At 49.1% G+C, this 15,413-nt stretch overlaps 1 protein-coding gene across 8 annotated transcripts in view; it reads left to right on the forward strand.

Moving 5' to 3' along the window:
• Nucleotides 1–15,413, forward strand: part of SGMS1 (sphingomyelin synthase 1) — a 240,172-nt gene that overhangs the window by 216,309 nt on the left and 8,450 nt on the right. For all 8 annotated transcript variants that reach the window (XM_069101800.1, XM_069101804.1, XM_069101799.1 and 5 more), the window contains one exon: nucleotides 3,534–3,651. In XM_069101800.1, the coding sequence (XP_068957901.1) occupies nucleotides 3,534–3,651 (118 nt within the window). The remainder of the gene's footprint in view (nucleotides 1–3,533; nucleotides 3,652–15,413) is intronic.

Here is a 15,413-nt window from a genome sequence, read left to right on the forward strand (position 1 = left end):
CATGTATGATGGCGCCCCGGCTGCCAAGGAGTCAGAGTCCTTGGGTTTGAATCTCGTCTGTCTCTTTGGGTCTCAGTTTCCTCATCTGTAAAAAGGAATGGGGGAGGGGAATGGTGATCCACAGGAAGATTTTGGACTTCTTTTGCTGCTTTTAAAAGTCTGTGATTCTCTGATCCCTAAGGGCCAATAGTTCCCTTCTTGAAGGTAGGGACTGGTCTTCTGTTTGATTTTTATCCTTGAATCCCCACCCCTCAGTGTGCCCGGCACACAGTGGGCATCTAATGAGTGCCCATTGGTTGATGGATCTTTCCTTATCTGAGTTCCACGTTCAGCTCCTGAAGGGGTTTCCCAGAGCCCAAGTCCAGTGACAAGGAAAGAGGGAATTGAAGGGAGGAGGCGTGGTTGGTTGACCTAGAGGAGGAAGTCTGCATGGAGGGCTGCTGGGGCCTTGCCCTTCCTTCATCAGGAAACCATGGAGCATGTTTTCCATCCCTAATCTTCTGTGAGTTCCCCTGGGATGCGCCAGGCAGTGACGTCTGAGTGCTTGGAGGCTAATAGACTTCATTCATAGATCATGGGCCCCTTCCACAAAGTCAAGGAACCCGGGAAGGCTTTGGGAGCCCCACATAGATGCCTGTCTGGACCCACTGGCATCCTTTGATTCTGTCCTCTCTATAACGAACAACAATTTTTACAGAAACAAATTACCCCAGTTAATGAGCATTTGATAACAGCAGCTGACATTTATGTAGCAATTTATGATTTCATTTATCTGGTCCACAGTGAGGGGGTGACTTTGAGGAGTTGGTCCGGGGCCTCTTGGCTCCCGTACAACATAATATATGTTTGCTATTATTTTGTTTTCCTACATTTTTAATAGACTGGACTAGATTCCATAACACTCATTTTCTGTGCCTTATTGGGCTAAAGTGAATCGGTGATTGAATGGAAAACCCCTTCTGAAGTGGTTCCTCTGTGCCCAGCGCTGTGCTGAGCTTTGGAGATGCAAACAGAAAACCCAGACCACCCCAGAAGCTGTCATTCTAAGGAAGGGATACCTCACGTAGAGGAGGGTTTGGTCCCAGGGCCCGAAGAGAAGCTGGCAGGTGCACGGCCATGCCCAAGCCTGCTTCGGGTGCTTTGGAAGGTCAGCTGCAGGCAGTGCCTTGTAGTCTGGAGGGCACTACAGCGGCACAGATAGTAAGGCCCACTGCTGCTGTACAAGAAGGTTTGTAAATGGTGTCTCCCTTCCGGGTTCCCCCTACAAGGGGGTGGGATAGAGCCTGAGGCCTCCAGGGCAGTGTGGGGAGAGGGGGATCTGGGTAATCAGGTGGATGTTTTCAATGTCTACAGGAGCCTTTCCCTCTCCTTCAGCTTGACATGAATTGATGTGAATGTTCCTGCCAGCTGTGGCTTTCCTTCCCCAGAGCTTTAGGTCTGTTGAGCACATGCTAGCCATGTTCATCATATTTCATGTCTTACATTTTAGCAGTTTTCTGTAGCAGAAATTTGTTAACAATTCACCTAACCTGGAAAGGGTTCTCTGAGAACCTCTGAGGGGGTGAGAGTCTGAGGTCATCCAGTCCAGCCCAAAGGCTCCCCTCTGTCCCGTCCCCAAGGAGTGGCCTTCCAGCCTTTGAACACAGCCCCTGAGGGAGAACACCCCCCCCCCCCCCCCGGGTGGCTCCCCCCCTTTGGAATGGCTCTAATTTTAAGGAAGTTTTCCTGAGGTCAGCCCTAAATTCAACCTCTTTCACCCTCTACCTCTTGGTTCTTTCTCCGGGAGCCAAGAAGAGTGGATCTAATCCATCCTCCCCGGGCAGTTTTTGTCCAGGTTTCTAATACTTCCTCTGTAGTCAGTCAATAAACATTTATTTTTGTGCCATGCACTGTACTTAGTGACGGTCTTAGCCTTCTGCTTTTGTATTTTTATCCGCAGTGATTCAGGACAGTGCTTGGCATATGACATAGTAATCTCATAAGAAGTGCTTGTTTTCACTCATTCTTTTTTTTTTTTTTTTAAAGTAATCGGGGTCAAGTAATTTGCTCAAGGTTACACTGCCGGTTATTTCTGGATGTGGTGCTAAGTATCTGAGCCCGGATTCGATCCCAGGTCATCCCGACACTGCGGCTGGTGCTCTTACTCACTGTGCCACCTGGCCGCCCCTTTTCACTCATTCTTTGAGATTCTGCCCAACATGTTGGATACCTTCCTCTTGGTTTTTAATTAGTTTGTCTTGCCACTGTACCAAAGAGGCCATCTCTCTCACATGCAAATGGAATTGGGCCTGTAGAATCCCAGTGCTCTAGCAAAAGGAACTGAGACTTTAGTCTTTGTTAACTGGGGCCAATACAGGAAAAAAACCCCAGAGTATGCTGTCCCCCAAGTCGTATCCTTGTGAAATCAGATGAGAACAGCTGTGACTGACTCATGGAAAGGCAAGGCATGGATGCAAGATCCAGAGGTTGGGCTGCAGCGTCTGGGGATGTGGGAACATCTTCTTCAGTTCCCCTTGAAGGGAGGATAAAGGCTGAATTACTGAAGATGCCTGGGAATGTGTGTGGGTGGAGGGCAGGTGGGAGGTGGTTTCGAAATGATGCTGGTGAAGGGGAAGGGCCCAGAGATAAGAAGGACTGATTGGGCTCCTAGGAAGGCTGACTGGCAGATGCGGTCTATGAGGGAATGTCCTTGTGTATCTTCAGCTCACATTTAGAATTTAGTTCATGTCATATTGATCTAGCACCGAACCTTGCCTTTCATATCATTCAGAGATGAGATGACAAATAATCAGTGCTCCCAAGTCACTGCGGTGGCTCTGGGATAGAGGGCTAGACTGGAGTCAGGAAGACTTGAGTTCAAATCCTGTTACTGTTTGTGTGACCCAAGGCAGATTCCTTAAGCTCTCTGTGCCTGTTTCCTTATCTGTAAATGGGAATTATATAATATATGCAGCTACCACCCAGGATTCTTACCACATGAGAAGTGCTTTGTAAGCCTTAAAGTGCCGTAAGATTCCCAGGGGGTATGAGGTTTGTACATGACAGTTTAAGGAGGGAGGACTTGCCTCCACCGAAGTGAAGGCTTATAAAGAGGTCAGGCTGATGAAGTAGTGCAGTCTAGGCATTGCAGACCACCTGTGCACACTCACAGAAGCAGGAAGGACGGCCAGCCTGGCACACAGAGTGTGGGTGGGAGCAGCAAGTTTTGGTTTGTTTTTTTTGGGTGGGACCTTCTGATGATCACAGATGATAGTCACTGTGCAAGGCTTGGTTATTCTGAACTCCTGTCCCTTGCCAGGAAGTGGGGGGGAGGGTGCTGCAGGAGCCTGTCACAGATCTCTTACCTTTGTCTGTGATCGCAGAGTGGGGTCACGCCTGTCCAGGCTGTGAGAAGTTTCTGGATTCTCGACTCAGCCTTGGGAGGGCCCCCTCACCCCCTAAACTTCCAGATGCTCAGACAGTGGAAACTCCAAGTCACTAAACCTATAGAATGTGTTTGCTCAAAGTGAGATGTGTTTTTCCCTTTCCTCCAGGTCCATCATTAGCCGAAGATTTTTCTTCTTAGTCGGCACGCTGTACCTGTACCGGTGTATCACCATGTATGTAACCACCCTCCCAGTACCCAGCATGCATTTCAACTGTTCTCCGAAGGTAACCATCCATTCTTGCTGGGATTTGTACTTTGTGTCGGGTGCTTCCCTGATGACCCAGGGGTCTACTGATTCAGGCCTTGGGTGGGAGTTTCTTTAGAGTCCTGTCCTGTTTTTCCACCATCATTCAGTGTTCACCTGAGGTATCCCCAAGTGCAGGGACATGGCCCCTTTGCTCCCTCTTATTGGCCCCTTCTCCGGGGTTAAGACCACTGTGCCTCCCTCCTCTGGGCCTCTGACTGTGGCCCTCCCCAGCCCCCCCAAACCCCTCTCAGGGGTGAAGACCTTGCCACCTCCTTCCAGCTTGATGCCTCAGAAAATCTGATTCTTAGGAGCACTGATGATCTCTACGTGGGGGTAACTCTGGTTTGTTGTCAGGCTTTTAAGATACCATTAGCACCTCTGACTGACATAAACCGAGGCATTTCTGTTTTGTTGGCTCCTCAATGGGAACCTTGATTTTAGGCTCAAGTTTTCGTTTTCCTCCCTCTCCTAGTGATCTTGAGAGACATCCTGGGAGACCAGAGTGGAATCTTGTTCTGGGCACCCTGCGCCACTCCCCACATGACTAGGTGAGGGACAGGCTGAAAACATATCCCCTTACTGGCTCCCTGGTACCTAGAGAATGGTGTCAGCTCTGCCCCCAAGAAGTGTGAATATCCACCTGTCTGGTATATGGAAAAGAATGCTAGGTCTGCAGACTCAGGATGTGAGTTTGAGTCCTCTCAGCCACTTTCTACCTGTGTGGCTTCGGGTAAATCTTTGTGGACCTTCTCTGGAATAGTGGGGTTGAATTTTTTAATCAGTGATTTTTAAAAGCCCTTCCCACTTTATGACTGCTAACAGTCTATGCCCCTCAGTTGAGGGAAAATATTTTAGTGGAAAATTTTTGATGAAAGCAAAAAAGAGGAGGGAAATTTTAGGATTAAGCTACCACTTATCCTCAGTAAAACCTCTTAAATCTGTGAAATGGGTGTCCGATCCAGTATAGAATAGAGCAAATTTCTGCCATACGCTTGGGTGGAAAGGGTGTGGTATAATCTAGGTTTCTAATATTATGTTATTTTTTTAATTTTTTAACAATTTTTTTTTTTTAGATTTTTCTTTTTGCAAGGGGGAAGGTAGGGAAGTTGGGGTTAAGTGACTTGCCCAAGGCCACACGGCTAGTTTTGTGTTAAGTGTCTGAGGCCGAATTTGAACTCATATCCTCCTGACTCCAGGTCCAGTGCTCTATTCATTGAGCCACCTAGCTGCCCCGTTATTTTATTTTTTTTAATGGAAATTCTTATCCATTTTTCTCCTTTAGAGGATTCTTATTTGAGGTCAAGCGCTTTAGAGCTTAACATGTGTAATATGTTTTGTAAACGATCCCTGTACCTTTCAGCCTTAACTTATCCAGGTTTTGTGGGCCTCTGAAGGCACAATTCCTTAGAAGCCTTTTGTTAGTTCAAAGCTATTAAAAATTATTTGGAGACTTAAATATACTTCTCTACTCTCCCTTTCCCTTTCCCTCCTTCTCTTTTCTTTCTCTGCTCTTCCTTTTTCATCCTTTCTTTCTCTTCTATTTTACTTTTTTGGTTTGGTTGCAAAAGTGGCCTTAGCCTCCTTGGCCTTCCTGCCTGAGACACCTGTAGATCTTAACTCCGGAGAAGCTGGCAGGAGGAATGGGCTTGGGTTTGGTCAGCACTGCTCCCAAGGCATCATTGGCTCATGGGCTTACTCAACTGGTTGATCAGGAATTGATGAAAGCTCTGGGTCTCCCAGGTGGTATTTGATGATTGCCACCATCCTGTGCCCTTGGGCGGAAGAAAGACGTAGGTTGGGTGATTAATGGAGTGGTGACACATTGATGGCCCGGCCCAAGGATGGTGAATTAACCACTTGTTGTCCACCTGAAGGGGTGTCTGGTGGCAGTGAGGCTGCGTGGGGTGGTGAAGGCTGTGTTCAGTTTGGAGCCCCAGGATCTGTGTTCACCCTAACCCTGTGCTTCCTGCCTGTGTGAATATGGACAATAATCACAATTAACAGCATTTCTGTGGTGCTTTGCAGATGTGATCTTGTTTGAGCCTCGCAACACACCAGTGAGGCAGATGCCATTATCATTCTAGGGAACTGAGGCCCAGAGAAGCTGGGTGATTGCTTAGGGTCACACAGTTAGCAAATATCTGAGCCTGGATTCGAACTCAGGGCTTGCAGATGGCAGGCAGTGCTCTGACCCCTGCTGTACTCAGTGGTCTCACCTGTAGAATGGTGGCACAGCAGTGGACTCAGAGGCCCTTTCTGTTTCTTCACTTGGCGAATGAAGGAATGAATGAGTGATTGAGCATTTATTAAGTGCCTGCTGTCTTCTAGGCAGTGTGAAGAAGGCTGTCTTGGGAGCTAGAAGCCCCAGGCTTTGCCATTTACTGCAAGCAGGAGGCTCTCTGAGCCTCAGTTTCCTCCTCTGTAGAGTGAGGGGGTTTAGCTAGATTATTTCTTAGGCCCTTTCCAGCTCTCAGTCTGTCCTCTGTTGGTACCTTCTAGAGTTGAGGCAGCTAGGTGGGCCAGTCGAAAAGCCCACTGGGCCTGGAATCAGAAGGACCTGAGTTCAGATTTGGCTTCAGACACTTACTAGTGATGTGACCCTGAGAAAGTCAGTTAATAACTGCTTGCCTCAGTTTCCTCAGCTATAAAATGGGGGTACCTACCTCCCAGGATTGTATTTTTGTATATATTTGTAAAGAAGTGTGTGCAGAGCCCAACACAGAGCTGGCAGCCTACAAATCATAGCTGTTGCTGTTGTTACTGTCCTTATTCCGGGACTCTTTGGTCTCCCATAGCCATGAATGATAAGGGCTTTTAATTCAAAGATGACTGGTCTTCCCAGGTGGGGTGTGTGTTTGTGGGGCTCTGTCTGCCGGGTCACACAGTGTGGTTAGCGGCAGCAAACCTCTCGATGACTAGACTTCAAAAATTCCCCTTCCTCTGACACACCAAGCACTCATCTTCCAGGGAAAAACAATGTCCTGCCACGTCAAGTGTGTGCTGTATAATTAGGATTATTGAACTCATTGTTCTCTCATCTGACGGTCATACACAACTCACCCAGAACAGGTCCCTGCTTGCAGAAATAATGGGGTTTAAAGAAAAAAAAATGATTTGGTTGGTAAGAAAATCAGGCTTCCTGTCAGATTTCTGCTGCTTGGCCTCAAGCTGAAATGTTGGAAAGGGTCTGGGAAAGTGTGTGTCACTCCTCCCAGAGATCTCTGAGCCACTCTGAGAGCGAGCTGAGCTTGGCACAAGGACCCCCACCACCTTCCGAGTCTTGGTTAGCGCCTGTGCGTCTTGGCGGAGTACAGAAACGTGTCCAGCCCCCAGGATACTGGCTGTCCTCTCGTTATGTTTGGTGCTGCCCCAGCCCTGGGCCTTGAGAGCAGTGCCCCTTGGCCATCGTGGGGAGGGCTAATCTCAAAGTCCAGGCCCAGTGCAGCGGAGAGGAGAAAGAAGAGCCCATTCTGGGTTGCTTTGGCTTTTTAATTCTGTAGAAGAAAACTCCCAGGGCATGTGGCGTTGGAACGATGAGCTAATCCCACAGTGACTAAGTCTCAAAGCGTGTGGTGTTGTTGAGTGTATCCTAGTTGCCATGGTTACCGCAGAGTCCAAAACCTTCGCAGAGAGCACGGATTAGTGCATCAGGAAGGCTTAGCCAACTGATGTGGCCATCTGTTGGAGCTCTTGTTTCCAGGCCCTCATTTTTCTTGAATTTCAGAGTGACCCAGAGTTTCCGTCCCCCTGTAAAGAATACAGAGGTCCCTGTAATGTGGTTGGGCTTAGGCGGAAGGCCGGCCAGCAACAGTTGGACAGGGGCTGTTCCAGGATGATGGCAGCAAGAGAAGATTCTGTGGAGAAGGCAGAATGTCTAAAAAAGGGGCTGGAATATAGTTGTTTGGAGACCAACTTGGGGATCTGGGAGGCCTGGGTTCAAAGCCCTGCCTTTGACACAGGCACTGGGCAAGTTACTGAGTTCTTGGGGTCCCAGATTACAGAGGGAAAAGCCCAATAGGCTTTGGTAGCAGAAATCCCTCTTACCAGTGAAACCACAGGTCCCATCCAAAAAAAAAAAAGTTGTCCTAAAAACGTCTCTGCCCCTTCATGACGTCTGATGGTAAGTCAAAGGAAATGATATTTTTCTTTTATTGTTTTTGTGACCTTAGTGCCCAGCAGAGAGCTCAACTCAGAGAAGGTGCCTAATAAATGTGCGTTGATTGATCGGTGCATAGACTGAAAAAATTGCAATTCTTTAGAGAGACTACATGGCGAAGGGGGCAGGGGTCCAGAGTGGGAATCTGGAAGAGCTTGGACTCCTGTCTATGTGATCTTGTTTTTGGTGGTGGTTGTTGAATCATTTCTGCCACGTCCAACTCTTTGTGACCTCATTTGGGGTTTTCTTGGCAAAGGTAATGGAGCGGTTTGCCATTTTCTTTTCCAGTTCATTTTACAGATGAGGAAACTGAGGCAAGCAGGGTTAAGTGACTTGCCCAGGGTCACACAGCTAGAGTCTGAGGCTAGATTTGACTACCTGCCTAGCCCTCGATGCACGATGGCACCACCTAGCTGCCCTTTCTGATCCTGGGGAAGTCACTCAGATTTCAGTTTCCTCCTCTGTAAAATGGGGATAATATTAGCCCCTAGCTCTGGTCTGTTATGAGGTTCCAGTGAGATAAGAAGTGCTCTCTATGCCTTCCAGCACTGTCTGATTCTCAGCTGATGTCGTGATTAACTCCCTTTTAGCCAAAGAATGGGAATAATTGGTCCAGATTTGGATCAATAGAAAGTATCTACTAAGTGCCTCCTTCTGCTTCGCTAGTGGGGACCTCTTGATTTCATTACTGGGAGTCCTCTCTGCCCCAGAAGAAGGGAGCACAACCCTCCCTTCCCTCCCCTGCACCATGGCTGGGCTGATCGCCTCCTCCTGCTATGCTCTTGTCTGGAAAATGCATCGAAGGGTCGCTGAGACCGACAGTAGCTCTTTAGACCAAATAGTACTTGAAAAAACGATTGCCTCCTTGTTGAAAGAGCCTCGGGAAGGAGGTCCTTCTGCTTGGCATCGGGGACCCTTCTCCTTTTCTTCCTTACAAAAGCTAAAAGACTACTAGGTAACCATCTCCAGTTCTTTGGACATCCTCATCTGACATGTACTCCAGGCCCTTTGCCATCTGGTTGCCCATATTTGGATGGTCTCCAGCTTATGGTGGACCTTCCTCAAAGCTAATGGGATTCACCCCCTCCCTCGTGGTAGATGCTTGCTCTCTCTTCCTGCAGTCTAAGGCCCCATTAACTTGTCTTGATCCCTGTTGAGCTTGTGGCCTCCCTGGTTGGCATCTTCAGAGCTCATTAAGCTGAGCCTTGGATGACATAACTCACCCAGGAATGAGCCCATACTTGGTTCCTTTATACTTGGAAGAACCTTCCCAAATGGGCTTTTCTGACATTGCTTTGGAGTTATATGGAGGAGGGCTTGAATGGAGAGAACCTTAAACAACTGAACCATGGGCTGCCATCTTGGTAGAGTCTAGGTAATGCTCCTTTAACTTTTTACTGACAAACTTGACAGTCTTGGATTTTCCCTTCCTTTGTTCCTCTTTCTGGGGTGAAAATTGTCAAGGCCCCTTCTCAATCTCCCTTCTGAGGCTTTTCCCTTACTACTCACTTTTCCTTCTCTGTCTCCTGTGGCTGCCCAGTAATTCCACCAGGGTCTGTCATGGTTGGGACTTTTATCTTCACAACTTAAAGGAGAAAGTAGAAAAGTGATGGGTTTTTTTTCCTTCTATTTTTCTAGAGGAAACCAGTTAGGATAGTCTCCCACCCCATTGTCTCTAGAGCACAGAGTTTGGAGAACCAAGTTCAGTCATAAACGGTGTTATTATCAGCAAGGCAGCAGTGAAGGATGGCTGCGGCTGGATGGTATGCACAGGGGGATTTTGAAGAAACTCAAAAGCACAAATCACACAACTCTGTGTGTGTGTGTGTGTGTGTGTGTGAGAGAGAGAGACAGAGAGAGAGACAGAGAGAGACAGAGAGAGAGAGAGAGACAGACAGACAGAGAGAGAGAGAGAGAGGGAGAGAGACAGAGAGAGACAGACAGACAGACAGAGAGAGAGAGAGAGAGAGAGAGAGAGAGAGAGAGAGAGAGAGAGAGAGAGAGAAGAATGGCCCCCTCATTGGGGAGGGCTAGCAGGTCTTGCCCCAGGTTCAGGCTGATTGGGTGACCCAGGGTAAGTCACTTAACCTCTCAGTCACCCAGAGAGCCCTCTAAGGGAGGGGTTCTTGGTTGTGTTCTGGTGAAACCTTGGGGTCCCTTCATAGAGTAATATTTTTAACATGCATTAAATAAAATTCACAGGACTACAAAGGAAACCAGAGAGGACTGAAAATAAAGGTGTGATTTGGTTTTTCCCTTTTCTGAGTTTATATGGACTCCCCAAAATCAACCCATGGTCCGCTTGGGCATCTGTGGACCCCAGATTATGAACCCCAGCTCCCAAACAAGGTTGTCGGGGATGGTGATGTGCATCCGTGAAGTGTAGCTCCTCACTGGAATGCTGGAATGGCACTATGTATGAATGACGGATTCAGTGTGAGGGTCTGAGTTCAGATCCCCATTGGGCCACTTGACTCACTTGCTGTGTGATTCTGAGGAAGTTACTTAACCCTTCCAGACTTCACAATGATGGCCTCCGCCTCCCACCTGGAGGACCTTATGCCCTCCCCAGTGATGACTGACGCCATCTTGTCAGAGGACGGGCAGGTGCCAGTGTGGCTGCCCCCCCCCCCATATCCTCAGAGTGGGGCTGGATGAGGAGGTCACCAGCGTCTCTGCCTCCAAGATCCTTCCCTCGAGCCTCGGCCCCAGTGCCACCCGCTCCGAGGACCCTTCCCGTGAGCCTCGGCCCCAGTGCCACCCCCTCCGAGGACCCTTCCCAGGTATTCTCTCTCTCCTCATGTTTTTCCTCAAACACTTGATTTTCTCTCTCCTCTCATCTTCCCTATGACTTTTAAAGTCTTTGATTTAGAGCTGGAAGGCTTCTTAGAGCTCATTTTATGGTTGGAAACAGGCCCAGAGAGGGTTAAGTGACTTCTCCAAGGTTCTACAACTAGCAAGTGTCTGGGGTAGGATTTGAACTTGGGTCCTTTTACTCTGCATCCTTTGCTCTTCCCACACTGCCTGCAGGTAGTGACTTTTGCCACCTCTGACCTCCTGGAGCACTGGAGGGATCTTCCATCATGCCCACTCTACCTTTGGTCCAGGTCATTCATGCCCTGGGTTCGTCTCTGTAGACAGACTTGGAGCTGTGGGAGCTGCTTTCTTGCTGGTTTCTTCCACAGTCTTTTGCCCCGGGCTTTGCACGGCATCAGGTTGAATAGTCAGTCAGTCAGCTAGCTGTTATTAAACACCGACTGTGTGCCCGGCACTAGCACTCAGTACTCAGCATACAAAGAAAGGCAAGTGTAGGCTGATGGAGCTGATATTCTGAGGAGGGAGGTGAGGCAGGTTTCAGATGCCCCGGGGTGCCACAGAGAAATGAATGGTCAGGCTTCTTTCATTCCATTCCCACTGATGAAGGGAAGCCGAATCTCCCAGCAGTGCCAGAGACTCTGGTGACAAGAACGTTCTTTTGTGAGTCTTAAGTCCTGTGGCTGCAGCCCCTCCAGGAGTAATTGGTCCCCAGCCTTCCCCAGGGCTGCTTCCTCCAATGATGCTGGGGGCCCCGGGCTGGAAACCTGCCTCTTCCCAAGCCTCTTGGGCTCAGGATTTAGAGAAGAGAGTGATCAGTAGTGTCCAAGGCTGCAGAGGGGTCGGGAAGGATGAGGATTGGGGGAAAGACCATTGGATCTGTCAGTTAGAAGCTCTGGTCTCTTTGGAGAGAGTGATTTGGGTGGAGTGATGAGGTCAGGAGCCAGACTGGGGGGAATTATGGAGAGTGAGAGCAAGGGAAGTGGAGGCACCCATTGCAGATGGCCCTCATGGTTGTTAGTCACAGAAGGGAGGAGAGAGGTGGCAGGAGGCAGGTTTTCAGAGGACGGCAGAGATACGGTGTGTTTGTAGGTAACAGGGAAGCAGCTGGTAGACAGGGAGAAGTTAAAGATTAACTAGAGAATAGGGATCAGAGGGGCTCTAACCCTGAAGGAGATGGGAGTAGAACGGCTTGATTTGTTCGTGTAGAGAAGATGGCCACCTTGTCCATCATGTGAACGGGGTGAAGGTGGCGCTGGTGGATAGAGGGACGGGAGATGAACGGCTCTTCTCTTTTCAGTGAGATTGGGGGGGGGGGGGGGGGGCAGGGTCCTCAGCCTTGGGAGGCTTCAGGAGGGATGAAGAGATTTGGAAAAGCCATTGGAAGGAGTGGGATTGTCCTGAGGGCTCAATTTTGTGATTTTTCTGCAGCTTTGTTCAGGAGCTCAGGCAGCAGACAGTGGGAGTAATTCAAGGCTGGGATTTGGCAGAACAAGATCTTTGATAGAATAAAGGATAAGGAGACTTCAGAGGACTTCGGAGAGTTGAACTAGTTCACCGCAGGGTCACGATGGCCGAGGAAAGAGTGTGTAGTCAGTGTAGAGGTGATGACCGGGGAAAGACCTAAGGGGTGGAGGGATTGGAGGTCACAGTGAAGAGAAGGAAGATGGTTTGGGGTTATAAGATGGAGGAAGAGGTAGAAGATAGCAGACTGATCAGATAAAGGACAATTTTAGAGGCTGTGTGACCATGGATGTGTGTAGCTGTGATGGGGCGGAGGAGTATGGGAAATGAGTGAGTCATTGGCAGGTGGCATTATTGAGGGAGTGTTGGAGAGAAGAGAAGGGTGGAGCCCGACACTGAGCTCATTGAGGAAGGATGGAGGGAGCCCTAGAGTCTGTAAACAAGTCACCGGAATCCCTGGCAGGTGATAAACATGGGTTGCCTGAAGCTCGGGGAAGGATGGTAGTTGGAGGAGAGCCTGGAGTGGCCGTGGGGGCAAGGAGCCATGCAGCCCCCCTCAGCAGTGGGTCAGCCGGGCATTCCAGAGAACACAGTGCAAGAGGTGGGGAGCTTTAGAGTGAGTTTGGGGAGTGGGTAGCAGTAAGGGAGGGGTCAGTGAAGGCTGGAAAACAGCACTGGGGCAGCATCGACCTGGGGCTGGAAGGGGGTGGGTGTGATGGGGAGCAATGCCTGCTAAGCATTGAGGAGTGAGCTGATTGGCTTTGTTGTCCTTAGGGCCTTCTCCTTGCCTGGATGCTGTCTGGCAGCTCAGCCTGCCTGGAATGCTGAGGGGATGGGGCATGGCAAACAGGGCGTCCCTCGGCTGGACAGATCTTACAGGGCTGCATGTGTTTGCAGATGGCACCTGCCTGGACCCAGAAATGATGGAAACATGTCTGGTCTGGCTGGCAGCAGGGTCAGTGCTTGCCAGGCCTGCACTGGTGCATCTGAATCATTTCTTCTCTGTCCTAGAAGGGGGCCCCTACCCCCAGTACTACTTCGGGGGTCCCCAAAGCACATTTTGCTTTTTCTCATTAATCCTGAAGAAGCTTGTCAGTTTGTAGACTAAGTCACAAAACAGTTGGTTTTGAAATCCAAGGAGTAGCTGAGGTTGGACATTCTTGGCTTGGATCCCTTAGGCTGTTGTTGCTGGGGGACACTGCAGTGGGTAGGCTGCGTTCTCAGCTGCAGTCTGCCTGAGGTGGGTCCTGAATCAGATTTTGCTCTGGTCCCCTGCTCTGAGCGGCTTGATTCAGTTAGCACAGCCTAGCTCCTTTCTCCGAGTCTGAGGGCCCCCTCCCTGGCCAGTGCAGAAGAAAGAGCCGCGATGTGGGAGACCTTCCTTGGTGACCTCGACCAAGTCAGTCTAGGCCTCAGTTTTCTTATGAAAAACGAGGAAGTTGGACTGGGTGACCCCCCAAGGCCCAGCTCCAACGTTCTGTTTTAAATTCCCTTTGGGTTCCCATAGTCTGTTTCTTTGTTCTAACATTCCTTCCAACTCTGATACCATTAGGCTTTCTTGAGAGGTTCTAGGCTTTGCTTCTGTTGGGAAGCAGGTTGTTATCCAGGAGCCCTGGGACGGGGTTGTCCTGGTGATGGGTCTGACGCCGGACACCCATGGCCTCTGGCCGTCCCTGCTGGGTTTGCGAAAGCTCAGGAGAGCTGTTTCTGCTTCTGTCATGAACCTCGATCTGTATCAGGAATTCTACCCTGTAGCCAAGTCCCCACCACCTGTTCTGTTGGGGGATGTGGAGAACATGGGCCTGGGAACTCCATTTTTAATCCTGAAACCTTGCTTTTGCTTCTGGCATTTTAGGCCTCAGAAGGCTGGGTTTTTGACCCAAACTGTCTAGATGTGGTAGCTTTGGACCTTAGTGTCTGATCTCTGCTGTCTTCTGCCTGTGGTGCTAATGAGCAGGGGCCTGCTGGGAGGCATTAGCAGAGTTACCGAGAGAAGAAAACCAGAGAGCAAAGGCCCAGGACAGTCCTCAGCCTGAATGATGAAGTAGTCACCAGGTTTGTGATGGGCTGGGGTGGAATTCAGCCGTGGACCAAAGCCTCAGTGGGCCCCACAGCTGGCTCAGTGTCTCACCCTCTGCCTTTAGCTCATGCTCCCCTTCCTGTCACAGGAGGAAGTAGGAATTTGGAAGGCATCTCTTTTGACATCACAAATCATGTGACTGACAATCTCTTGTCTTGCCAGCTGAGGGAACTGGGAGACAATGCCAACACTTACTGAAGATGGACTTTTCTCTTTGTTTTAGGGGGCTTCCATTTACATATTGTCGTAGCTGCAGGCTTCCCAACCAACCCCAAGACTCATTTCACCTTGACAAAGAAACAGCCCAAGCTTAGGGTAGGATCCCTCTAGGCAGCTGCCCCTTGACAGCTACCTCTCCCATCCAGAAGAATAAAATCAACCAGCCAGCCCTTGTTAAATGCCTACATCCTGTAACGTTCAGGTGTTGTGTTTTTGCCTTGTCTCTCCCCCCCCCCCTCTCCATTTCCACAGTGGCTGTCCTTTGCGGATGTAGCTTTCCTGGCTGTGCTTCCTTCACTGGCCACCAGTTTTTAGGAGTCTTCCCACACTTCTGGATTGATCATATTCATCATTTTTTAGAACACAGCATTGTTCTGTCTGTAATGTAATACCAAGCAAAGGCAACTTCCCAGGTTCAAAATACCAGCATAGGTGCTCTCTATTTTATTCAGTGACAAACCAAGAACAGAGAAGATCAAAACATGACATCATTCAAAATACAGCATTTACTAAGTGTGATTAAATAATCTCCAAGGACTACCCCACCCCAGGACCTTCCAATCATTCAATCAATTACAAAGTCCCTGTTCTAAATACTACTCCATCCCTAGGCTATACCTTAATTAAGTCCACCACAAAACCCCTCTTCTCAAATGGAGATTAGTTTCCAAACATAGGTAAAGTACCTTCATTTGTCAATCACAGAGCACAATAAGGTCAAAAGTTCCCCACCTCCTGGATCACAATTGAATCTACCCCAGAGTTACATCAAGTTTAAACACAGCACTTAATACCCAAATGGAGGTCTTTCCTTCATCTTGACACGAGGCAAGTTCTCAGCAATCTTAGTTCCTGGGGAGACAAGGCTTAGCAAGGCCATAAGATACATTGCCAGTCCCTTCATGAATTTATCCTCTGTCTTTAGAACAGTCCTAGAACCCCTGAACACATTAGCAAAGCCCTCTCCCAGGATTTCTGTAAACATACAACAAGAAAATCCTTCTTC

Source organism: Petaurus breviceps, unplaced genomic scaffold (genome assembly GCF_028583685.1).
Source record: "Petaurus breviceps papuanus isolate PSGF00001 unplaced genomic scaffold, PetGlider_PUasm1.0 490, whole genome shotgun sequence".
NCBI classification, from domain to species: domain Eukaryota; kingdom Metazoa; phylum Chordata; class Mammalia; order Diprotodontia; family Petauridae; genus Petaurus; species Petaurus breviceps.